The 26,095-nt window shown below is 48.3% G+C and overlaps 1 protein-coding gene across 1 annotated transcript in view; it reads left to right on the forward strand.

Moving 5' to 3' along the window:
• Positions 1-26,095, forward strand: part of LOC144511064 (synaptosomal-associated protein 25-like) — a 93,163-nt gene that overhangs the window by 39,816 nt on the left and 27,252 nt on the right. Inside the window, exons 3-4 of the mRNA XM_078241034.1 lie at positions 16,983-17,031; positions 22,335-22,452. Of these exons, the coding sequence (XP_078097160.1) occupies positions 16,983-17,031; positions 22,335-22,452 (167 nt within the window). The remainder of the gene's footprint in view (positions 1-16,982; positions 17,032-22,334; positions 22,453-26,095) is intronic.

Here is a 26,095-nt window from a genome sequence, read left to right on the forward strand (position 1 = left end):
TCAGACACTTTAGGAACATTTAAGCGGTTATTGGATAGGCACATGGAGCACACCAGGATGGTAGGGAGTGGGATAGCTTGATCTTGGTTTCAGATGAAGGTCGGCACAACATCGTGGGCCGAAGGGCCTGTTCTGTGCTGTACTGTTCTATGTTCTATGTTCTATGATTTCCTATCGAGACACACAGACAACCTTTTAAATACAAACTTGGCAGTTGCTAATTGCTTCTTTCCCAATCTTTTGAACCCTGGTTATGTCTTGCGCTGTGCTCTGTGTCCCTTCAATCAGCTTTCAGGATAACATTGATATAAAAAAATGAACATTAAAATAATAAATGTTCCTGTCACCTACCGTCAGAAAGAAGTCTCATTATTGTGACACTAAGTCTATGCAGAGCACTCTTTCCTCTGTATTATCTTAACGCATTCAGTGTATGCACGATCTATAATGTCACATTATTGTCCATAGAATCCCTACAATACAGAAGTGGGCCATTCAGTCCATCAAATCCGCACTGAGTCTCCGAAAGAGCATCTTACCCTGGCCCACCACCCCCACTATCCCCATAACCCCGCACATTTCCCATTGCTAATCCACCTAACCTTTGGACACTAAGTGGCAATTTAGCATAGCTTATCCACCTGACCACATCTTTGGACTGTGGGAGGAAACCGGAACACCCGGAGGAAACCCGCGCAGACACGGGAAGAATGTGCAAACTTCACACACAAAGTCATCCGAGGCCTGAATTGAACCCGAGTCCCTGGCGCAGTGAGGCAGCAGTGCTAACCACTGTGCCACCGTGCCGCCCTAATATATTTAATAGCAGGAATGACCAGTACGCCAAAGTATTACGGTTTGCTACACCTAGGGTGGAGTCTTACTGGCATGTCCGCCCGAGGTTCGTAAGATCCCGCTTGAGGCTAATGGAGAATGCCGTTCCCCGAGCCTTGCCTGCCCCCGGAATCGGTGCGGGCGTGCCGGTAAAATTCCGGCCTTAACTTCCTAATTCTGGTTTGCAAATTGCTCGGTTTTGTTGGAATTTCACATGAAGAATATCGAGATATCAATAGAAACCCAACCGAGTTACCCTATCGTATGCCTTGGGAACACACAGGTGCTGACTACAGACGCACAAGCGCTAAACACACTTGACCACAACTTCAAGTACCTGGGAAAATATTCGAGCAGGAAGCCCTGGGCCCTTTGAGATTTCAAAGTGCTCTTCCGATTTTAAGCTTTATTTTGTGATATTGAGGTGACACTTGGGCCAAGTAGATATAAATTGAAAAGCACGATCTTGCATCGTGTTCGCAATCTCCCTCAGGGGCACCAGTGCCTTCCAATAAATCCTTCAGCCTCTGCAGTCTCTCCTAGTGCATGAACTAAATTCATGTGTGCCAGAAATAACTACTGATGCTTTTCTTACACAAGCACTTGGTTCCTCTCTGTGATATTCGTTCACACTGTTCAAGAGCTGCACTCATAATGTTTCTACTCTTGTTTCTCCAACTTTTCTTGAATGCTCTGCCTTGAATGCAACAGCCCTTCTGTACATTGACCGGAGCAATGTTAAGCTTTAAATCACCTTTTAGCTTCTCATCAGTACTTCCTCTTATATAAGCAACCCTTTCCCCCTATTATAGAACAGGGGTTTACGTGGGTTTCCTCCCACAGTCCAAAGATGGATTGGCCGTGCTAAATTATCCCTTAGTGTCCAAAGATATATAGGTTAGGTGGATTAGTGGGGTAAATATATAGGGTTACAGGAATAGGGTAAAGGGGTGGGCCTGGGGGTAAGATGCTCTGTCAGAGGGTCAGTGCAGACCCAAATGGGCTGAATAGCCTCCTTCTGCACTGTAGGGATTCGGTGATCCGATGTCAATACCAGGAGCCATTCAGCCTGCTGTGCCCGTGCCAGCTCTTTACAGTAACTATCCAGTTAGATCCATCCATTCTTCATTGACCTGCAAGTGTTTCCATTCCAAGTATTCAGTCAATTCCTTTTGGAAAGTTCTCTGCTTGTTCTCTTTCTAATTCCCCATTTCTATGATTGCTCCCACCATTCTCCCACACACCCCCATATCCCTGATGATCCAAGAGCGCCCCCCCAGGCTGACACCCCCACACCCCAGGCTGACACCCCCACACCCCAGACTGACACCCCCACACCCCAGGCTGACACCCCCACACCCCAGGCTGACACCCCCACACCCCAGGCTGACACCCCCACACCCCAGACTGACACCCCCACACCCCAGGCTGACACCCCCACACCCCAGACTGACACCCCCACACCCCAGGCTGACACCCCCACACCCCAGACTGACACCCCCACACCCCAGGCTGACACCCCCACACCCCAGACTGACACCCCCACACCCCAGGCTGACACCCCCACACCCCAGGCTGACACCCCCACACCCCAGGCTGACACCCCCACACCCCATTCACCTGCATTTGAAATTTACCTTCTCCCTTTCAATGGACCCTTCAAACTCACCTGCGTGAGGGCGGCCCAGTAGCACAGTGGTTAGCACTGCTGCTTCACAGCGCCAGGGACCTGGGTTCGATTCCCAGCTTGGGTCACTGTCTGTGTGGAGTTTGCACATTTTCCTCATGTCTGCGTGGGTTTCCTCCGGGTGCTCCGGTTTCCTCCCACAGTCCAAAGATGTGCGGGTTAGGTTGATTGGCCATGCTAAAATTGCCCTTAGTGTCCTGAGATGTGTAGGTTAGAGGGATTAGTGGGTAAATATGGAGGGATATGGTGGTAGGGCCTGGGTGGGATTGTGGTCGGTGCAGACTCGATGGGCCAAATGGCCTCTTTCTGCACTGTAGGGTTTCTATGATTCTATGCGTTACGGAGGAAGGTGCTGTAAAAAGGGGATGTGACCTTCTTCACTCCGCTCCTTTTAAACTTGGCCACTGGAGCTGGGGACACACTTTGCTGCTGGAATCTCACCCAGCTTGAGTCAGGAAGGTCGGACGAAGTAAACACTTTGGCATTCAAGCGAAGGTAAATCACGACGGAGTGGTAATCTGCCGCTGACTGCCACTCCGAGGAATTACAGATCACCTTTCCATGAACCATTGCGTTTAGCCTACTGCAAAAAATAACAGTGGGTAGGATTCTTCATCCGGGATTTTCCTGTCCCACTGCAGTGAACAGAGATTCAGCTGAATGCCAAATTCTCCTCCTCCCTGGCAGCAGTGGGGCGTGAACAGCTGGAGAATTCTGACCGAATTTCAAGATAAAAAGGGAGCCTGGAATTTGAAACAAGAACAGAAAATGCTGGTACCACCCAGCTGGTCAGTCATAGAATTCCTACAGTGCAGAAGGAGGCCATTCGGTCCATCGAGTCTGCACCGACCACAATTCCACCCAGGCCCTATCCCCGTAACCCCATGCATTTACCCTGCTAATCCCTCTGACACTAAGGAACAATTTAGCATGACAAACCAACTTAATCCGCACATCTTTGGAGTGTGAGAGGAAACCGGAGCACCCGGAGGAAACGCCCGCTGACATGGGGAGAATGCGCAAACTCCACACGGACAGTGACCCAAGCCGGGAATCGAACCCGGGTCCCTGGTGCTGTGAGGCAGCCGTGCTAACCACTGTGCTGCCCCAGTCAGCAACAAGAAAAGAGAGCTGTGATGTGAAAATAACCTCATTTACAAAGTCCGTGCCAACAGTTATTTGAATAAAGTTTGAGTGTTGCTTGAAAGCAAAGAATTAATTGAAATTGGAGTTTAAGCTTTCTATGCATTATGGAATTCCCATATTCAGCCTGCAAAGGGATGAAGCTCGATACTCTTGGCTTAGAGAGGAAGGTCTTGTGGCACAGTGGGTTAGCATCCTTGCCTCTAAGCCAGAAGCTCCGGGTTCAAGTCCCACCCCGGGACCTGATGGTCAAGGAAGGTGTGTTCATAATGCGGCCAAACAGGTTGAGTGTCAACCTGCAATATCCTCCCAAACCTGCCAGTGGCTGACAGTAAGAGCGGGAGACACTCCTGGTCAGCCACGCTTGATGTGGAGTGGCGCCCCTCACACTGAGTCTCTGACATCAGACTAGCGACCTGTAGCTGCATCACTCATTGCTATGCAATAATCTGTGCACAACATGGTAAGATCTGAGAAATAAATACACCTGACTGGACAAAGACAGCAGATTTCCTTCCCTAAAGGACATTAGCAAATCAGATAGGTTTTTACAACAACTGCTGATAGTTTTGTGGCCACCGTTACTAAGACTAGCTTTCAATTCCAGATTCAGTCATTAAATTTAAGTTCTGCCAGCTGGTTGGTGGGGTTTGAATCTGTGCCTCTGGAGCATTAGCCCAAGCGTGTGGATCACTAGCCCAGTGACATTGCCACGACACCACCGTTACCATCTTCCTGGTGTTCTCCCTGGGGGTCTGCTATGACAGGTGGGTTACATTTAAGGGCAGGATCCAGCTGTCAGCATCTGCTTCTTCAGCTGACATACCGGAGAACAACAGAAAGAAAGACTTGCATTTATATAGCTCCCTATAATGGTCAGTAATCAGTTTCACTGATGTTGGCTGAGGGACGCCAGATTCATGACAACCATTTGAGAGGGCGGTGGGAAGGAGGGTCGCACATCATGTGTAGAAGGCGGTGCAGCACTCCCTCAGTACGGCACCAGCTCAAGAGCTCTGTTGATCGTAAACAGATTTGTTCACAAGATGCCGTGCCGCATTTTGACCGTGTCTCCTACGTTCTCTAATGAGTGTCTCTGCCAGCTTAGCCAGCCTGTGACTTGCACAGATGCTCCAGTTCGTGAGCCTCCGACTCATTTTCTTAAAGCATTAAGTGGATTCTTATCGCAGTGGAAGCCAGCGTTGGTGAGACCCTCCACTGTGTGATTTGGTATCATTAGGAAAGGATCGGAGTGTGACATGGAAACAATGTGTTCTCGGTGTAGCTGCTTTCAGGCAATTGGTTGCGAAACCTCAGCATTCTATACCCTGGCCTGTCAAAATTTAATAGCAATCGTATTTCATTCCAGGTCCAGGTAATTGGTCTCCAGGTGACTGTTAGCAATGCACTGCATTGACTCTGCAGTCTGACGCTTTGGTTTTGTTTTATTTTTTTCTTGCAGTCCCCCTGCACCAACTCGATCAGGTGCTGATCAAATGATGTTGTCTGTGGGGGCGGGGGGCGAGGGGGATGTGGACAGAGGCCAGTGTGGTGCCGAAAGCACAGTGTTTGGAACAATCTGGAGTAGTCTCGGGGTCAGTGCGGGTTCAGATCAGACCCCCCCCCACTCCCAGTCCTGCAATGTGCAGAGAGGGAATGGAAAATCTGATGTTGTTCAGCAACATGACTGTCGGAATGACTGAGGGCAAAAATTGCGATGAGCTGGGGGAACTGGGGAGTTGTGCTTTAAGTTTCCAGTCCCGAGACAGGAATGACAAAACAGAAGCTGGGACAAACTACAGAGACTTGTGTTTACAGAGCACCTTTCACAGCCTGACAATGCCCTAGAGCATCGTTGTTTCCGCCGCTGCTGTATTGTAGAAAATGCAGTAGCCAACCTACGCACAGCAAGATCCCACACAAAGCAGTGTGATAATAACCAGATAACCTGTTTTCATCGATGTTGGTTGAGGGATAGAGATTGGCCCCAGAACACCGGGATGGGAAGAGTCCTGGTGTTTCCTCAAATACTTACATGGGATCTTTCACATCCAGCTGAGGGAACATCTCATCAAAAAAATGCATCCCAGACAATGCAGCACCCCCTCAGTAATACACTGGACCAGACAATGCAGCACTCCCTCAGTAATACACTGGATTAGACAATGCAGCACCCCCTCAGTAATACACTGGATTAGACAATGCAGCACCCCTTCCGTAATACACTGGACCAGATAATGCAGCACCCCCTCAGTAATACACTGGACCAGACAATGCAGCACCCCCTCAGTAATACACTGGACCAGACAATGCAGCACCCCCTCCGTAATACACTGGACCAGATAATGCAGCACCCCCTCAGTAATACACTGGACCAGACAATGCAGCACCCCCTCAGTAATACACTGGACCAGTCAATGCAGCACCCCCTCAGTAATACACTGGATTAGACAATGCAGCACCCCCTCAGTAATACACTGGACCAGACAATGCAGCACCCCCTCAGTAATACACTGGATTAGACAATGCAGCTCCCCATCAGTAATACACTGGACCGTCAGTCTGGATGAGGTACCCAAGTCTCTGGAATTGGACTTGATCTCACAACCTTCTGCCCCAAGAGTGCTACCCACTGGGAGACATGGAGAAGTGCTGTTTGGACTCACCTGTCCAGTGGGACATAGTTTGTAACCGATCCCCAATTAACACTTGAATCTGCTGCTCCCATTCAGTGGTTTTGGCAAGTTTCAGTTTGATTGATATAGGGTGTGGCCCTCTTCGCAGGATTACACAGTAACCCTGGTGAGAACGCTTTCTGTGTTTCAATCTAAATGATGGCAGGGAGTGGGGCAAGTCGGGTCGGACAGGAATTGGAACTAGGGGTTGGCTACTTGGTCCCCATGAACTGGCTCTGCCATTCAATACATGGGATTGTGCAACAGGAATGAATCTATGACCTTGCACTGCCACTAGATCCATCATTATGAAGTGCTTTGAAAGGTTAGTCATGGCACAAATCAATTCCGGCCTCTCAGATTACCTGGATCCACTACAGTTCGCCTATCGTCGCAACAGGTCCACAGCAGACACCATCTCCCTGGCCCTACATTCAACTCTGGAACTCCTGGATAACAAAGATACTTATGTCAGATTCCTATTTATTGACTACAGCTCAACCTTCAACACCATTATTCCTAAGAAACTCATCTGCAAACTTTGTGGCCTGGGGCTCAGTTCCTCCCTCTGCGACTGGATCCGTGGGGCGGCACGGTAGCACAGTGGTTAGCACTGCTGCTTCACAGCTCCAGGGACCCGGGTTCGATTCCCGGCTCGGGTCACTGTCTGTGTGGAGTTTGCACATTCTCCTCGTGTCTGCGTGGGTTTCCTCCGGGTGCTCCGGTTTCCTCCCACAGTCCAAAGATGTGCGGGTTAGGTTGATTGGCCGTGCTAAAAATTGCCCTTAGTGTCCTGAGATGCGTAGGTTAGAGGGATTAGTGGGTAAATATGTAGGGATATGGGAGTAGGGCCTGGGTGGGATTGTGGTCGGTGCAGACTCGATGAACCGAATGGCCTCTTTCTGTGCTGTAGGGTTTCTATGATTTCTATGATGATTCTATGATTTCTAAACTTCCTAACCCACAGACCACAATAAGTAAGGATAGGCAACAACACGTCCTCCACAATCATCCTCAACACCGGTGCCCCACAAGGTTGTGTTCTCAGCCCCCTACTATACTCCTTATACACCAAATTCCCCACCAACTTGATGACACCACCATAGTGGTAGGATCTCAAACAATGACGAGACTGAGTACAGGAAAGAGATAGAGAATCTGGTGAACTGGTACGATGACGATAATCTCTCCCTCAATGTCATCAAAATGAATGAGATAGTCATCGACTTCAGGAAGTGTACTGGAGAACATCAATGGGGACGAAGTATAAATGGTCGAGAGCTTCTGGTTTTTAGGTGTCCAGATCGCCAACAACCTGTCCTGGTCCCCGACACTATAGTTAAGAAAGCCCACCAACGCCTCTACTTTCTCAGAAGGCCAGAGAAATTTGGCATGTCAGCTACGACTCTCACCAACCTTTACAGATGCACCATAGAAAGCATTCTTTGTGGTTGTATCACAGCTTGGTATGGCTCCTGCTTTGTCCAAGACCGCAAGTAACTACAAAAGGTTGTGAATGTAGCCCAGTCCATCCCACAAACCAGCCTCCCATCCATTGACTCTGTCTACACTTCCCGCTGCCTCAGAAAAGCAGCCAGCATAATTAAGGACCCCACGCACCCTGGACATTCTCTCTTCCTCCTTCTTCCATCGGAAAAAGATACAAAAGTCTGAGGTCACGTACCAACCGACTCAAGAACAGCTTCTTCCCTGCTGCTGTCAGACTTTTGAATGGACTTACTGTGGTGAACCATAGTTGGTTACCACTATGAGTACTGAACCATAGATGGTCAGCACTATGGGTATTTGTAGATATGTTACTGTTGTCACTGTTGGGGTTAGGGTTGGGCTGTTCTACCTGTTGATATTGTTCTGTGGTACACTCCAGTTGGCTCCGCCTACCTGGAGAAGTATAAAGGTCACTGCACTGCCTGGTGACCCTTTAGTCTGGGATTGTATTGTATATAGTGTGCTCCATTCTTGTTAGTAATAAAAGCCTTTATTTCCCGGGTACAATCTAGCCTCCCGAGTGATTTAATTGCGCATCAATTTTATTACTAACAAAATTTTTGTAAAAAAAAACCATGGAGCAAATGTTGAAACCCGATCGGCTTACTTTAGATCCACGTGCAGCAGGAGTGTCGAACACTTTCGACCATTGGTTAAAGTGTTTTCAAGACTACGTCGATGCCTCAACAGCCATTCAAAACGACGCCGATAGACTGCGGGTCCTCCACGCGAGGGTAAGCGACACCGTATACTCATCAATCCGCGATGCCCAAGACTACAAAGGGGGCATCGAACTGCTTAAGAAACTGGACAACAAACCGCCAAACGAGATCCATGCTCGACACCTTCTAGCCACTCGACGGCGGCAGCCCGGCGAAACGACAGAACAGTACCTGCGCGAACTTCAGCAGCTAGCCAGAGCCTGCAACTGCAAGCCAGTGTCGGCGGCCCAGTATACGAACAACTTGATCCGAGATGCGTTCGTGGCGGGAATCGGCTCATCGGCTCATTCGCCTTCGGCTGCTAGAGCAAGGTAACCTAGACCTTGCTAAGACGGTAGAATTGGCTGACACAATGGAAACGGCCTCCAGAAGTCTAGAAACGTACCCCACCGACCACGTGGGAACATCGTGGCAAGTACAGCCACCGACTCAACTTTACCCAGCGGCTCCGAAAAACTGCGCGATTGTGCTTTCAACCTCGGACCTGACGACGGCGGCAGCTCCAGGAGGCCCGTGGTGTTACTTCTGTGGATTGGTGAAACACCCTCGGCAGCGATGTCCAGCTAGAACGGTATTTTGCTCCGCGTGTGGGAAGAAAGGGCATTATGCCAAAGTCTGCAGGGCCAAACCACCCTCCAAGCATTGCAGCGCGGCGTGTGATTCTCCAGAGCCTGTCTCCTTGTCTCCAGCTTCTTCGAGGTCTTCCACGTGCGATTCCAGAGCGCCGCCATTCCTGACGACGAAGACGCAAGACACGTGCGACCTGCAGGGGCCGCCACTTTTAGCGCCACCGACCACGTGCGATCCATGGGTGCAGCCATTTTAGTTGGCGACGACCAGCAGGGGTCATCATCATCAACCATCTCAGCTGCCTGCAGTTGCACTCAAGACCCAACGGTGGCGTCAATCATCCTGGACCAGGCCAAGCCTCACAGACTCGACAAGTCCATGATGGGCATAGAGGTAAATGGACGCCAAATTCATTGTTTGTTTGACAGCGGGAGCACGGAGAGTTTCATTCACCCTGACACCGTGAAACGGTGCGGTCTCCGAGTACGGACTGTCAGACAGACAATTTCGATGGCGTCGAGGTCCCGGTCTGTTACCGTGCTAGGGAGCTGCGTGGTCAACCTAACGGTGCGGGGCACAGTTTACGAGAACTTCAGGCTCCTCGTGTTACCACACCTTTGCGCTCCGATACTCCTGGGACTAGACTTTATGGTCCACCTGAGGAGTGTAACCCTGCAGTACGATGGGCCACTCCCTCCACTTTCAGTGGGAGCACAGCAGCCTCCAAATTGCCCAGCGCGCTCCACGTGTAGCCTCTCGACACTCAGAATCACCCCACCATCCTTATTCGAGAATCTCGTGCCAGGCTGCAAGCCCATCGCAACCAAGAGCAGGCGTTACAGCGCTGAGGATCGGATCTTTATTCGATCTGAAGTTCAGCGGCTCCTCAGGGAAGGGATCATTCAACCTACCACTAGTCCATGGAGAGCGCAAGTCGTGGTGGTTAAAACTGGAAACAAACCCCGGATGGTCATAGACTATAGTCAGACCATTAATAGATACACGTAGCTGGATGCATATCCTCTCGCGCGCATATCTGACATGGTCAACCAGATTGCGCAGTACCGGGTGTTCTCCACCATTGACTTGAAGTCAGCTTACCACCAGCTCCCCATTCGCCCAGAGGACCGAAAATACACGGCCTTTGAGGCGGATGGTCGTCTTTACCACTTTTTAAGGGTTCCCTTTGGCGTCACGAATGGGGTCTCGGTCTTCCAGCGTGCAATGGACCGAATGGTGGACCAGAACGGGCTGCGGGCTACCTTCCCGTACCTGGATAACGTCACTATCTGCGGCCATGACCAGCAGGACCACGATGCCAACCTCCTTAGATTTGTACGCACTGCGTCTCGCCTGAATCTGACCTACAACAGGGAGAAGTGCGTATTTAGCAAGCGCCGCCTAGCAATTCTCGGATACGTGGTGGAAAACGGGGTCCTTGGCCCTGATCCAGACCGTATGCGTCCCCTCCTTGAACTTCCCCTGCCCACTAGCATCAAAGCACTGAGAAGATGCTTAGGTTTCTTTTCATACTATGCACAGTGGGTTCCCAATTATGCGGACAAAGCCCGTCCGCTCATCAAGTCTACCTCTTTTCCCCTAGCAGCAGAGGCTCGCTTAGCCTTTGAAGGGATAAAAGCCGACATCGCGAAAGCCACGATGCACGCTGTTGATGAGTCCATCCCCTTTCAGGTGGAGAGTGATGCATCTGATTTCGCCCTGGCCGCCACACTTAACCAGGCGGGCAGGCCCGTCGCCTTTTTCTCTCGCACCCTCCAAGGCCCTGAAATTCGGCACTCCGCGGTGGAAAAGGAGGCCCAGGCCATTGTGGAGGCCGTTCGGCATTGGCGCCATTACTTGGCGGGAAAACGGTTCACTCTGCTCACGGACCAGCGGTCCGTGGCGTTCATGTTCAACAACACGTTACGGGGTAAGATCAAAAATGATAAAATCTTAAGGTGGAGAATCGAACTCTCCACCTACAACTATGATATCATGTACCGTCCAGTGAAGCTCAATGAGCACTCAGACGCCCTGTCGCGTGGAACATGTGCAAGTGTGCAGGAGGATCGATTACAGGCCCTCCACAATGATCTCTGCCATCCGGGGATCACTCGGCTCTTCCATTTTGTAAAGGCCCGGAATCTACCCTACTCAGTGGATGATGTCAGGTCCATAACCCGAAGCTGCCAGGTATGTGCTGAATGCAAACCGCACTTCTACCGACCTGACAGGGCACACCTCATTAAGGCCACTCGCCCTTTTGAAAGACTGAATGTGGACTTCAAGGGCCCCCTCCCTTCGACAGATCGGAACGTGTACTTCCTCAACGTGATTGCCGAGTACTCATGATTCCCTTTTGCCATTCCCTGTTCAGATATGACCGCTGCCACGGTTATCAAAGCATTACGGGATCTTTTCACCCTGTTCGGTTACCCCAGCTATATCCACAGTGATAGGGGCTCATCATTTATGAGTAACGACTTGAGGCAGTACCTGCTCTCATATGGGATTGCCTCAAGTAGAACTGCGAGTTACAACCCTAGGGGTAACGGACAGGTTGAACTAGAAACTTCCTACAGTCTGGAAGGCTGTCTTACTGGCGTTGAGGTCTAAAGGTCTTCCAGTCTCCCGTTGGGAAGAGGTACTCTCTGATGCGCTCCATTCCATCCGCTCCCTCCTGTGTACGGCAACCAACGCTACTCCACATGAGAGGATGTTTTCCTTCCCTAGGAAGTCTTCCTCTGGGACCTCATTACCGTCTTGGTTGATGTACTCAGGACCTGTCCTCCTGCGGCGGCATGTTAGGACCCGCAAGTCCGACCCTTTGGTTGAACAGGTCCATCTCCTCCACGCCTATGTGGCATATCCTGACGGGCGAGAGGACACGGTCTCTATTAGAGATCTGGCGCCTGCAGGGGACTTGGAAACCCCAGTCGCTCCCACACCCCTAGTTAGGGACCCCTTGACCTTTATCTCCCCTCCTGACACGGCGCGGGCAGTATCGGGACCATCACTTAATCCTCTTACCCCCGTGTACAGCTTGCCTGAGTCCAGGAGATTGTCGCCACCTCGAGGCGTGCTCGAGTCCAGTAGATTGTCGCCACCTCGTAGTCCACCCGTCCATGAGGAACTGGAGGAGTCACTGGACACCGCCTTGGAGAGAAGGTCACCACGGTCACCAGAACCGGCGTTACCGCCAGTGTTGAGGAGGTTGCAGAGACGGTGCGGTCCTCCAATACGACTGAACTTGTGAATATATGAACAGTTGTTCTGTTTTTTTTTGCCCCCCCGGCCTTTGTTTTAAAGGAGGGGTGAATGTGGTGAACCATAGTTGGTTACCACTATGAGTACTGAACCATAGATGGTCAGCACTATGGGGTTTGTAGATATGTTACTGTTGTCACTGTTGGGGTTAGGGTTGGGCTGTTCTACCTGTTGATATTGTTCTGTGGTACACTCCAGTTGGCTCCGCCTACCTGGAGAAGTATAAAGGTCACTGCACTGCCTGGTGACCCTTTAGTCTGGGATTGTATTGTTATGCAGTATGCTCCATTCTTGTTAGTAATAAAAGCCTTTATTTCCCGGGTACGATCCAGCCTCCCGAGTGATTTAATCGCGCATCACTTACCTTGCACTAAGTTGGTCTTTCTCTACACCCTAGCTATGATTGTAACACTACATTCTGCACTCTCTCATTTCCTTCTCTATGAACGGTATGCTTTGTCTGTATAGCTCACAGAAAACAATACTTTTCACTGTATAACAGACACGTGACAATAACAAATCAAATCAAATAGATTGAAACACAAAAACTATTCTAGTGTGAAAATCTGTCCGGTTAAATCTCCACCACTGCTCAGATGGAGTTGTGTGTAGATTAGCTACACCTTCATACACTACTTTGGCCCATGAGGCTGTGGATCCACAGACGGTTGGAGGTGCTGCAGGCAATCCTGCACAGATCACAAAGTGGGATGGAGCGGAGTTGATGAACAAGCCCCCTACATCGCATTGTCCCCCTTCCTGACTAAGGGGCGGATTCTCCGACCACGCCCGTGGCTGGGATTCTCTAGTCCCGCTGCAGTGAACGGACATTTGGCTGAGCATCAAATTCTCCATTCTCGCTGACCGCAGCGGCGGGGCGTGGATGACCGGCAGATTCCAGTCTGTCATTAAAAGCTGAAGAAGAAATACATTGACTGATTGAAGTCCATGATCCGCATGGCCTCAGAACGCGGATGAGTAGAACTGGATCTTTGATAGTTTCCTATGTATGAGACTGAAAATTCATAAGTTACCGGACAGTATTCCGTACAAATTCATGCTCCTGTGCATTGTGTAACCTTTCTCCGAATTGAGTTCTCTGGTGGTCGAAACAGCCCAGAACACAATTCCGCTTCCTACAGAAAGAAATCCCTCTTCCCCCATTAACATTCTCCATCTAATCAGTTACCAGGCAGAATACCGACTCAGATTATTGATCTACTCAAAGCCCAATTCATTACATCTCTCACAGCCATTGGCTCCTTTCTAATTCATTATTTCAGCCCTTTGTTTCCTGCTGAGTGGTGTTTCACAGAGGTTCAGTGGTTGGAATCTTACTTTTAACTCATTCTTTTCCATGACATATAGGTGGTGTAATTCCTTTCCTCCCTCCCTCGACCCATTCTGCCTCTAAAAACATTTAGAACCCAACTTCATCATCGTCAGATTGGAGAGTCAGTTAAAGTTTATTTATTAGTCACAAGTAGGCTGACATTAACACTGCAATGAAGTTACTGTGAAAATCCCCTAATTGCCACACTCCCGACGCCTGTTCGGGTACACTGAGGGAGAATTTAGCACGGCCAATGCACCTAAGCAGCACATACTTCAGAATGTGGGAGGAAATCGGAGAAAACCCACACAGACACGGGAAGAACATGCAGACACCGCACAGACAGTGAACCAAGCCAGGATTCAAACCTGGGTCCCTGGCGCTGTGAGGCAGCAGTGCTAACCACTGTGCCACCCTTTCAGTGGTATTATTTCCTAAGCTTTCTCAACTGGAAAACTGGCTGCCTTCCTCTCTTGGCCGATTGTAACAGTTTTTAAAAAGTTATTCTTTCACAGGATGTGGGTGTTGCTGGCTAGGCTGGCACCTATTGTCCAATGCTGAATTTCCCTCACAAAGGTGGGACTGAGCTGTCTTCTTGAACCTGCAGCCCATGTGGTGTAGGTACATCCACAGTGCTGTTAGGGAGAGAGTTCCAGGATTTCGACCCAGCGACCTTGAGAATGAAATGTGTGAATGCACCTTGAGGTTCTCACTCTGTGCGTACAGCTGGCAGGGTGTCCAGCTCCGAGCAGGATCTGGTCATTAATTTAAGCTGAGAGGGAGAGATAGAAAAGTGTCCAAAGGGGCAGTCTTTTCACACAGAGGTTGGTGAGTGTCTGGAACAAAATGCCAGAATGTCTGGAATGAAGCTGTAAGATCGGGGAATGGGGGTGTGCTGCTGGAACTGCCGGAGTCGGAGGAGGGCGATCACTGCCAAGACATCCTTAGACTCAAGCTATGTACATGCCGGGTCTGTTCCATGCACAGAAACAAGAGGTCTTCTGCTAAAGAAATCAGTTTAGAGAGGGCCTGAGCCAGAGCACAGGATGAAAGGCCAAATTACAAGATGATCCTGAAATACGTGGGACTGTTGGTCACCCTGAGCTGGCTCAGGGACGGCACGGCAGCACGGTGGTTAGCACTGCTGCCTCACAGCACCAGGGACCTGAGTTCGATTCCCGGCTTGGGTCACAGTCCGTGTGGAGTTTGCGCATTCTCCCCATGTCTGCATGGGTTTCCTCCGGGTGCTCCGGTTTCCTCCCACACTCCAAAGATGTGTGGGTTAGGTGGATTGGTCATGTTAAATTGCCCCTCAGTGTCAGGGGGCTAGCTAGGGTAAATGCATGGGGTTATGGGAATAGGGCCTGGATGGGATTGTGGTCAGTGCAGACTCGATGGGCTGAATGGCCTCCTTCTGCATTGTAGGATTCTAAACCAGTGTTTTGTGCTGTTAAGCTAGCAGAGCAGAAAGCCTAAAAAGCCCGACTAGACCCCAACAATTTTTCTATTTTGACATTAGTGTGAGGATAAGGTGTTTCACTCCAAGTGTGATTCTATTGACACACTAGGAAGCTTTTATCGAAACAAACTTTATTTAACAATACAGTTTAAATACAACAAATTTATTTAGCTTAACTTTTACCAATTGAAATACTCAAACATGACAAGTTAAGATTTTTAACTGCTAACCTATCTCTATTAGTTTGAATTCAAGCAATATTCCTCTTGTAGTCTTAGACTCCTCTTCAGAATCAGTTAGCAAACCCCCAGGCTTACATATTTATACTTATTAACAGTCCTAGAGCCTTTTGAACACCTCTGGTGAGAGAGAGAGAGAGAGAGAGAGATGGCGAGACACCTGTCTTCTACCGGTCCCAAACAGCAGCCTCTAGAGAGACGGAAAGACACCTCTTGCTTCTTCCAGGGCCAGGCAGAAACTGACCGTTTTAAAATCAAAGAGAAACTGTCTGTGTTTTCCCTGCAAGCTTAGCTCTGCCTCTGTCAATCAACCTAATCAAACCCCTACTCTGAAACCCCAGGGTAAAAACCAAAACAAACACACCCCCGGCTAAAATCAATCATTATCCTCATTCTCAGCATGTGAGCTGGCCACTACAGATAAATCAGCACCATGTAAAGCACAGCTGAATTTTAAACATATGCCTTACAAGAAACATGTTAAAAATACATTTCTTAAAGGCACAGTACCATCACAGTACTTATAGCTAGTTAGGCCCATACTCTGTCCATATAGCAGGGCAGCTCCATGCTCTACATGACCAGGTCTGTACTCTGTATGGTCTCTTGGGGTCAATTTAGCTTCAAGGTGGCCGATCTAGTCATTGGGAAATTGGAATGTAGCCACATCTAGCTACACCCAGCTCCATCAGGTAAGATTATCATGGTTAAAGAAAGCCACAGACACTCTGTGTTGGTGAGTGATTTGGGTTTTAGCTGGTTAAATACACTCACACCTGGATCTTAGTTTTGGTAAGCGTACTGGACGTGCACGGCACGGTGGGCAAGTACGGCTGTGGTCTTCTCTGTAGTTCAGATTGAGAGAGCCTCAAACATGGTGGTCAGTTCTGTGTATCTCAGATCAGATTGGTGGTATGGCACTTACCCAATAAGGGTGCGCAAGTTTGATGTTCATCAGTGAAGTCTACACTCATGAACTTCATTCTTTAGATGGAATTATACGATCATAGAATCCTTACAGTGCAGAAAGAGGCCATTTGAACTAGCGAGTCTGCACTGACAACAATCCCACCCAGGCCCAATCCCTGTAACCCCATGTATTTACTCTGCTAGTCCCCCTTACACTAAGGGGCAATTTAGCACGGCCAATCCACCTAACCCGCACATCTTTGGACTGTGGGAGTAAACCGGAGCACCCGGAGGAAACCCACGCAGACACTGGGAGAATGTGTAGACAGTCACCCGAGGCCAGAATTGAACCCGGGTCCCTGGCGCTGTGAGGCAGCAGTGTTAATCACTGTGCCACCGTGTAGCTTCTTTAGATCTTGTAGCAATTTTTGTATGTAGCTACTGGAACTCTTAATGCTTATCTGTAGTATTCCAGCGCACAGTGGTCACATCCTTATTCAGAACCTACTGAACGAGGATGTGAGAGGATTGAATTATTTGATATACATTTTTTTAAAGCTGATAATTATACCTGTGCCATCCCGAATGCTTCCTGTTCTATTCCTCTCATCTTCTTTTCTTCTCTCGTCACACAGAGCAAAGATGCCGGGATCCGGACACTGGTTATGCTGGATGAACAGGGAGGTGAGTGGATTCTCGAAAGCTCTCATGGGTTCATACTGGGAGATAGAAGGGGAAATAATTTCAGAGGAGGAAGGCACACTGTGCCTCACTGAGTCAGCAACCCCTGTGAAGAGGGCATGGCGCTAAGCCACAGAGCAACACCTGCGCAAGGAAAACCATTCCCCTATTGTTTGGGTGTTGTTTAAAGTTAGGATGCCACTCTGGCTCAGTGGGGACCGCCCAACGTGGGGCCAAGTCGCACTAACCCAGGACAATCCTAGAGTTCCAGCACCAGCCTGACCCTGATCCAATCTAACCAATTGGGGCAGCAGGAATAATGCTCTCAAATTCCTCAAATCTCCCGAATTATTTTGGGATCTCAGCATTGGCCGTTCAGTTTCCAGGTACCTGCGGTGGATGCTTTTTGTGAGTCATTCCACCTTGGGATATCACCGGCATCCCCAGTCCAGACAAAGCAATCAGCCATCCTGCACCATAGCACGGTAGCACAGTGGTTAGCACTGCTGCTTCACAGCTCCAGCGACCCGGGTTCGATTCCCGGCTTGGGTCACTGTCTGTGTGGAGTTTGCACATTCTCCTCGTGTCTGCGTGGGTTTCCTCCGGTTTCCTCCCACAGTCCAAAGATGTGCGGGTTAGGTTGATTGGCCATGCTAAAATTGCCCTTAGTGTCCTGAGATGCGTAGGTTAGAGGGATTAGTGGGTAAATATGTAGGGATATGGGGGTAGGGCCTGGGTGGGATTGTGGTTGCTGCAGACTCGATGGGCCGAATGGCCTCTTTCTGTACTGTAGGGTTTCTATGATTTCTATGATCATAGCCCCCGACCCATTACAATATGGAATGACTTGAGCCAAGCCTGATTTTGTTTTTTTAAGTGTGGGCATCACTGGCAGGGCTGCACAGTGTCAGCTGCCCTGAGAGGTTGAAGGTGACCCTTCTCCTTGGAGCACTGTACTCTGTATTCTCTGCAGCAGTTTGACACAGTGGACAGGATCTGCTAGGCCGCTCCAGAGGGCAGCTGACAGTCAACGTGGGACTATTTGAGCAGGATAGATGGCCGGTTCCCTTCCCTCAAGGAGAGCAGTAAACTAATTGAGTATTTGTGACAATTTGGCAGTTCCATTCGCCATTTTTTATAAATGCCAACTTCTTAGTTCAAGATTCTTTTCAAACTAAGTTTGGAGTTGCAAGCTGTGATGGTGAGATTTGAACTCTCATTCTCTGGCCCTGGCACAGATGTATGGGATGGAAATCTGGAGCTTGACCCCCACTGCACTGTATAAAAATTCCAGAAACTCAAGAATTACATTTATCTGATTCACTTTCTGAAAACCAAACGTGATGTTTGCTTATTGTAAGATTCTTCAGGACAAGCAGGACTCATAAATAAAGGCATTAGAATTAGCAGCTCTCAGCTGCAAAAGAGTAATTGTTGAAAGCATTATTTTGCAAGGCTTTACACATTACCCTGTCTCCCCACCTCTGCTGCTGGCTACCAACTCTCAGAAGCCCAGAGGAACCAGATTAGTTTGGGCATGGTGGAAGTTAAAAGCCCCTTGACTGAACTGAGGCCAATATAAGTCAAACAAAAGCAGACTTTTAAAAAATTAATTCTTTCCTTGGACATGGGCATCTCTGGCTGACCAGCATTTGTTGCCCATCCCTAATTGCCCTTGAACTGAGTACCTTGCTAGGCCCGTTCAGAGGGCAGTTAAGAAGGCAACCACAGGCACACCAAGGCCAAACCAGATAAGGAAGTTATTCAATCTGGTCTATAACGGTTAGACTAGCTTTACATTCCGGGTTTATTCATTATATTTAAATTCCACCAGCTGCTGTGGTGGGATTCGAACCCATGTCCCCAGAGCACTAGCCTGGGCCTCTGGATTAACAGTCCAGCGACATTAGCACTGCACCACAATCTCCCCAATAAACTGGTCACGTGCAATTTTGGCAACACGTGCAGCCAATGTCCTGGAGTTTGTTACTTTGAGTTGGGGAAGGCATCTCTTGGCAGTAGTGTGGGTACACATTTGGGTAACGCTAGCACACCCCTACCTGTACTCAAATAAATCACTCCCTCAGTTTTATCCCAATTGTTCTTCCTGTGCTGCTTACAGCAGTAAGAAGTTTAACAACACCAGGTTAAAGTCCAACAGGTTTATTTGGTAGCAAAAGCCACACACACACACACCCAGTCCAACACCGGCATCTCCACATCCTGCTTACAGCAGCCAGGAAGGTGAGAACATTTAGGGCAAGAATTTCTCTACAATTGATAATGTTCCTGTATGATTGCTGGGTGTCCCAACTCATAGAAATGTACAAGGACAGTTCACAAGATGGCACAGTTTGATATCGGACAGTTGGATAATAGTCAGCAACAGGCAAAATACTTCAGCCGGTAATGAGATGGCCACCTTATTCTTCCCAAAGTGCTTCACAAGGATACATCTCTCAGAAAGAGAGAAAGAAAACTTCAGAGAAAAAGAAATATGTGGTTTTTGGCACTAATGACTCAATGAAATAGTTTTCCCGACCATGTGGGACAGAAGGGAAAACCTTGGCTAAAAGTGGGGTGGTCTCAACTCAATAGAAAGTCTGTCCACTAGCCAAGGACCACCAAGTCGGTAGAAAGTCCTTATGATCATTGTCAGCCTTGAGAGCATGTGGAGATAATAGAACCATAAAACCACAGAATCCCTACAATGCAGAAGGAGTCTATTCAGCCCATTGAGTCTACACTGACTCTGCAAAAGAACATCTTATCTGGGTTTCCCCCCCACAAAGGCCTAACCCCGTAACCCCATGCATTTACCATAGCTAATTCACCTAACCCACACACTAGGGGCAATTTAGCACGGCCAATTCATCTAACCTGCACATCTTTGGAGTGCGGGAGGAAACCGGAGCACCCGGAGGAAACCCACGCAGGCATGGGAGAACGTGCCGACTCCACACAGACAGTGACCTGAGGCCGGAATTGAACCTGGGTCCCTAGCGCTGTGAGGCTGCAGTGCTGACCACTGTGTCACCGTGCTGCCCACAATAGCTGTTGAGAAGGAGAAATGGCCACAAACTCAGATAACGAGAAGGCAGCAGGAAAGGAACCAGTTTCATGCCCACTGAAAGCAAACTCTAATCAGCTCTGTCTCTTTGATTAAAAACTTGACTAGAAAATGGTGCACGCTTTGGGTCACTGTCTGTGTGGAGTTTGCACACTCTCCCCGTGTCTGTGTGGGTTTCCTCTGGGTGCTCCGGTTTCCTCCTACACTCCAAAGATGTGTGGGTTAGGTGGATTGGCCATGTTAAATTACCCCTTAGTGTCAGGGGGACTAGCTAGGGTAAATGCATGCGGTTATGGGGATAGGGTCTGGGAGGGATTGTTGCGGTGTAGACTTGATGGGCCGAATGGCCTCTTTCTGCACTGTAGGGATTCTATGATTCTTTCAGCGGCATTGGGAAAATCCCAGCCACAAGCGAGGATGGAAGATTCTGGCCGATGACTGTAAATGTTTCACACTTAGGGCCAGATTCTCCGACCTCGCCCGCGGCTGGGATGCTCCGATCCCCTGCATTGAACGAAGATTTGGCTGCGCGCCAAATTCTCCGTTCTCACTGGCAGTGGCAGCGCTGCGTGAATGGCCGGAGAATTCTGACCGTACACTTTCTCAGTGTCTGCCATGCAATCTAATTATTTCAAGACATTTCATTTGTAAACTGTAAAATTATTTGTAAAATGAATTATGAGAAAAATGAAAATGATTTCTTGTTTGGCCTTTAAGCAAATAATCAGCACATTTTGTGTATTAATGTTACAGGAAATTCTGTTTGATCATTTCAGAGCGAAAAGAAGTTATTAATATTGCTATCTATGTTTTCAGAAATGAAAGACAATGAAAACTATAAACGGTATTAAATGTTAATGAAATTAAATTTCTAGGTACGGCATTGCAATTGGCTACATCATCCCATGTTGTTTAATTAACAGAGGCACAGATAGTGGTGGGACCTCAAAAGGGTTTCTTTTCACTTTACTCTTGCTTCTTCCAGTTTTCTGCTCCCCTCCCCTGCCGATAATTCCAACGAGTTCATAGCTCCATAGACACGGGGTCACCCTCTGACATCTTGCTTCTGCTCCCATTCCTCATGCCAGGAGTTAGGTAGTGATGCCCTAGATTTCCCGACCAGCGTTATTTTAACACCGACATTAGTCCAGTCTATAAATAAAGGTTAAAAACAGTACCGGGAGGCAGCGAATCTAGCTTTGTGTGTGTTGGGATAGGCTGATCAGCTAAGGAAGGCAGCAGAGCTGACCTTGTCTTCATCAGCAGCCTGCCTATCTGACACTTTCTAAAGGGCCTCACTGGATTGGGTCCTGGCTGATTTCTACACTCATTTTTATTGCACAGAAATAGCCGTAGTTTCTCAAAGGGAAACTAAAATCAGACGTTTGCATTTTGGGGATGTAATTCACCCCACCTGCAAATTAACCCCATTGTGTCTTCATGGTGATAGCCAGAATGTTTCACTTCAGATCCCCTCCCAGTTAATGCACTCCCTTCTTGCTTTCCTCAGATTTATTTTAGATTCATGTTAGAATCCTACATTGGCATGGCGTTTCCCAACCAAGTTACCAGCATGGTGTCACCCTTTCTTGGCTTTTGTCAATGTTAGTCTGAAAGTGGGTGAGCCTGTATGACTATCCTCCCACCCCCACCCCGACATTGTGGAGGTATAACTCCTTTCTATTCACCATCACCTCTGACAGCGCAGTTGGGTCTGGGAACTTGACGTGTGAATAGCAATTGTAAACCTCTGCCTACACCCTGCCTGGAGTGGTTATATTCTAATTTCAAGTCATCTGAGGGATGGGAGGAGTGAGGTGGGCTGGCCCTTTCACAGCTTGATCAATCTTGTCTCAATGACTCGAGTGGGGGGGACGGAGAACATGACAACCTTTATGAAGCCAGTTATTTCCTGGACATTGCAACTTGTCCTTCAATGATGACATGTATCCGAATAGTTAACAGAGACAAGTGGAAGGATATGGAAAAGAAGGGAATGAGCAAAGACCTGGGATCAAGTGATCCAACTATGATGTGCCACTGTTTGTTAAATAACATTTGGGGATTGAATCCACAATCTTTCAGTTGTAAAGGTAACTGGATATGAATAGTTCAGCCTTGTGTTTGGAATATCCAGGTCCACAACAACAAGCCTCCCAACTCGTTCTAAATACTGTTTGTCCCCCGATTATTTTGTTCTCTTGAAACTCAACTCCTTTGCTTCTGTTCTGACTAGAACAACTTGATCGTGTTGAGGAGGGCATGGACCAGATCAACCAAGACATGAAGGAGGCAGAGAAAAATTTATCGGACATGGCAAAGTGCTGTGGCCTTTGTGTTTGCCCCTGTGCCAAGTAGGTATTGGCATTCGCCTAGTAGGTAGGCACTTTGAGGGGCTACACTGGTCCCATTGAGTCAGGGTTATGTACCAAACTCCTGTGTCCATGTCGTACTGTTTTTATTGTCTGTCTATTTCTCTCTCTTCCTTCACTCAACACGTGTGTAGTTTGTCAGAGGGATCAGGGAATCCTGCACTGAATGGGGTTGCTGTAAAGTGTGGTATGGGTGCCCAATGTCCTGAAGCTTCTCTAAGAGCACCTGTACCACCTTGGTTCAACCCCGATCAGTTTTGAAGGGGATGGGGGGTGGTGGGGAGGGGGAGCTGCTGGGTGGTGGGGGGGTTCGCTGATCCCCTGCTCGTTTCGTTGTCGGTGTGTGTGTGGAAACTAACTGTCTTCCTCATTCAGAGCAACTGGAGAGGATTGAAGAGGGAATGGATCAAATCAATAAGGACATGAAAGAAGCAGAAAAAAATCTGTCGAATCTGGGCAAATGCTGTGGTCTTTGTTCCTGCCCCTGCAATAAGTAGGTGCCAACTGTCGGTCCAAGAGGCCGCCTGCCTGCCTGCATGCCTGCCTGAAACCTGCTTGCTGAGAAATAGCACGGTTCCATACAGCCACTGACAGCCTCATGACCCACCTGCTGCAGAGTAGACGCGAGAATCATTGCCTTCAAACTGTTGGCTTTTACATCCCCTGAGACATTCATTCTCTGATTCCATAAAAGCTCAACTTAAACCATAAGGAAAATGAATTGACGACCATTTTGAATTTACCCTCCAACTGTATCTTAGCAAAGATTCTGATTGGCTGGCCATGAACGCCAGCTTGGGTCATCGTCATGGAGACAAATGTTCAGAATGCTGGATGGTGACTTACAGTGAAATCTCCTGTCTCTGAGAGACATCAGCAGCCTGTGAATTCCCTCATATCCTATCATTCCAGCACTGGGAGTTTCATCCCCTCTGTTACACACCAGATAGAATCATTTGATTAGTCTGTGCAACAGATCTTTTGGATTTGAAATGAAAAATGTCCACTGAAGGCCTCAGCGACAATGGCGTCAGGTTATCCTGAGCTCAGCTAACATTACAATGTAGTATTGTTGGGTGTAAACCAGCCTATCTCCCACCCTAGGAGCTGTAAGTTAGATTACTTCATCTGGACAGGAACAAGATGGAGTTCAGGATTCAGTAACTGTGGTGTGAGGTTTCAGATATAAGAACTGGGTTAAAACCAACTCAGACGCAGAGGCCGATGGCCCCTTTCTCTTTGGCTGTTTTTAAAACTCTCCCACGGGATATGTGTGTCACTGACATTTGTTGCTGATCCCTAATAGCCCTTGAGACGGTGGTGGTAGCGATAGAATGTCCTGCTAGGGCCATTTCAGAGGGCAGTTAAGAGTCAACCACATTGCTGTGACTCTGGAGTCACATGTAGGCCAGACTGGGTAAGTCATAGAGTCATAGAGGTTTACAGCATGGAAACAGGCCCTTTGGCCCAACTTGTCCATGCCGCCCTTTTTTGTCTTAAAACCCCTAAGCTAATCCCAATTGCCCACATTTGGCCCATCGCATTTGGCCCATATCCCTCTATACCCATCGTACCCATGTAACTATTTAAATGCTTTTTAAAAGACAAAATTGAATCGTCTCTATTACTACCTCTGGCAGCTTGTTCCAGACACTCACCACCCTCTGTGTGAAAAAAATTGCCTCTCTGGACACTTTTGTATCTCTCCCCTCTCACCTTAAACCTATGCCCTCTAGTTTTAGACTCCCCTACCTTTGGGAAAAGATATTGACTATCTAGCTGATCTGTGTCCCAAAGGACGGCAGATTTCCCTCCCTAAAGGAATTAATGAACCAGATGGGTTTTCCCGACAATCCGTGATACTTTCACAGTCCCCGTTACTGAGACTCGCTTTCAAGTCCAGATTTTATTCATTGAATTTAAATTCCACCAGCTGCCGTGGTGGGATTTGAACCCACGTCCCCAGAGCCTGGGCCTCTGGGTTTCTAGCCCAGTGACAGTACATCCGGTTTACATGGATTGTGTGGCTAGGAGTTTGTCCATGGTTTCTGTTTCAATCGCATTGTAAGAGCCTGTAAATGATAGAGAAAGGAAATGCCCCAGCAGGGAGTAACAGGAGACAGATTGACAGAAATGTCAACCAAACTGTCTTGAAAATGGCCAACACCAATAAAAAACACAAGAGTTTCACCTAATTCCAATCATTTTTGAGGGCAGAATTCTCTGCCCATTGAAGTGGTGGAGGCTACCTCGTTGAATATGTTTAAATCACGGATAGATGGATTCCTGATCGGTAAGGGAATTAGGGGTTATAGGGATCAGGCGGGTAAGTGGAACTGATCCACTTCAGATCAGCCATGATCTTATTGAATGGCGGGGCAGGCTCGAGGGGCTAGATGGCCTACTCCTGCTCCTATTTCTTATGTTCTTATGAAACATGGTGGAGCCATATAGTGTTCCTAAAGTACATATAAAATGTACTTTCTCAGCGTTCCTTTAAAGAGTTTCCCATCACCGTGTAAAATCACTGAAGCAGAGGTAAGTCTTTAATGTCACCTATTTTGTTTTGGGGTCTTTTCAAGGTGATTGATTGCTGTCGGTTTAGGTAGTTCTCGAGTTACACCTGTATCTGTGGTGAACTAGGCACTCAACACCTCGACTTCTTGTGATGATTTACATCTCAGTCCCCAGAGCTAAATGTCTGGTAATCAGCAAAGGCTTCCTCCTCAGTTTTGACAGCAGACTTTGCATCAGAAATTAGATTCGAGGAACTGAGTCTCTGAATTTGAAAGCAATTCTTTCGTGGGTTGTGGGCATGGCTGGCTAAACCAGCATTGTCATTCCCTCATTGCCTTTAAACCTAATGGTTTACTGGACCATTCCAGAGGGCAGTTGAGAGTCAACCACATTGCTGAAGCTCTGTAGGCCAGACTGGGTAAGGAAGGCAGATTTCCTTCCCTAAAGGGCATTAGTGAACCTGATGGGCTTTTAGCACAATCGATGATAGTTTCATGGCCAGCATTACTGAGACTAGCTTTATATTCCTGATTTTTTAATTGAATTTAAAATCCATCTGCTGCCATTTTGGGATTTGAATCCATGCTCCCGGAGTTTGGGCTTCTGCATTGCCACCATGCCACCATCTCCCCCAAACTGGCCAAACTTGGAGCCACTATCAAACTAATCACACGTGTTTGCTCCTACTCATTGCCCAAGGAATGCAGAAGGAGGTTTAGTACCATTTAGCACACCTCAGTCAGACGAGATGCAACAATGATTGATCATAAGATCATAAGAAATAGGAACAGGAGTAGGCCATTCAGCCCCTCGAGCCTCCTCCATTATTCAATAAGATCATGGCTGATCTAATTGTTACCTTAACTCTGCTCTCTTGCCTGTCCCTTAGGGGTGGCATGGTGGCACAGTGGTTAGCACTGCTGCTTCAGAGCACCAGAGATCCAGGTTCAATTCCAGCCTGGGTCACTGTCTGTGTGGAGTTTGCATGTTCTCCCCGCGTCAGCGTAGGTTTCCTCCGGGTGCTCCGGTTTCCTCCCACAGTCCAAAGATGTAAGGTTAGGTGGATTGGCCATGCTAAATTGCCCCTTAATATCAGGGGTCTTGGTGG

The sequence above is a fragment of the Mustelus asterias genome, chromosome 24, assembly GCF_964213995.1.
Source record: "Mustelus asterias chromosome 24, sMusAst1.hap1.1, whole genome shotgun sequence".
NCBI classification, from domain to species: Eukaryota; Metazoa; Chordata; class Chondrichthyes; order Carcharhiniformes; family Triakidae; genus Mustelus; species Mustelus asterias.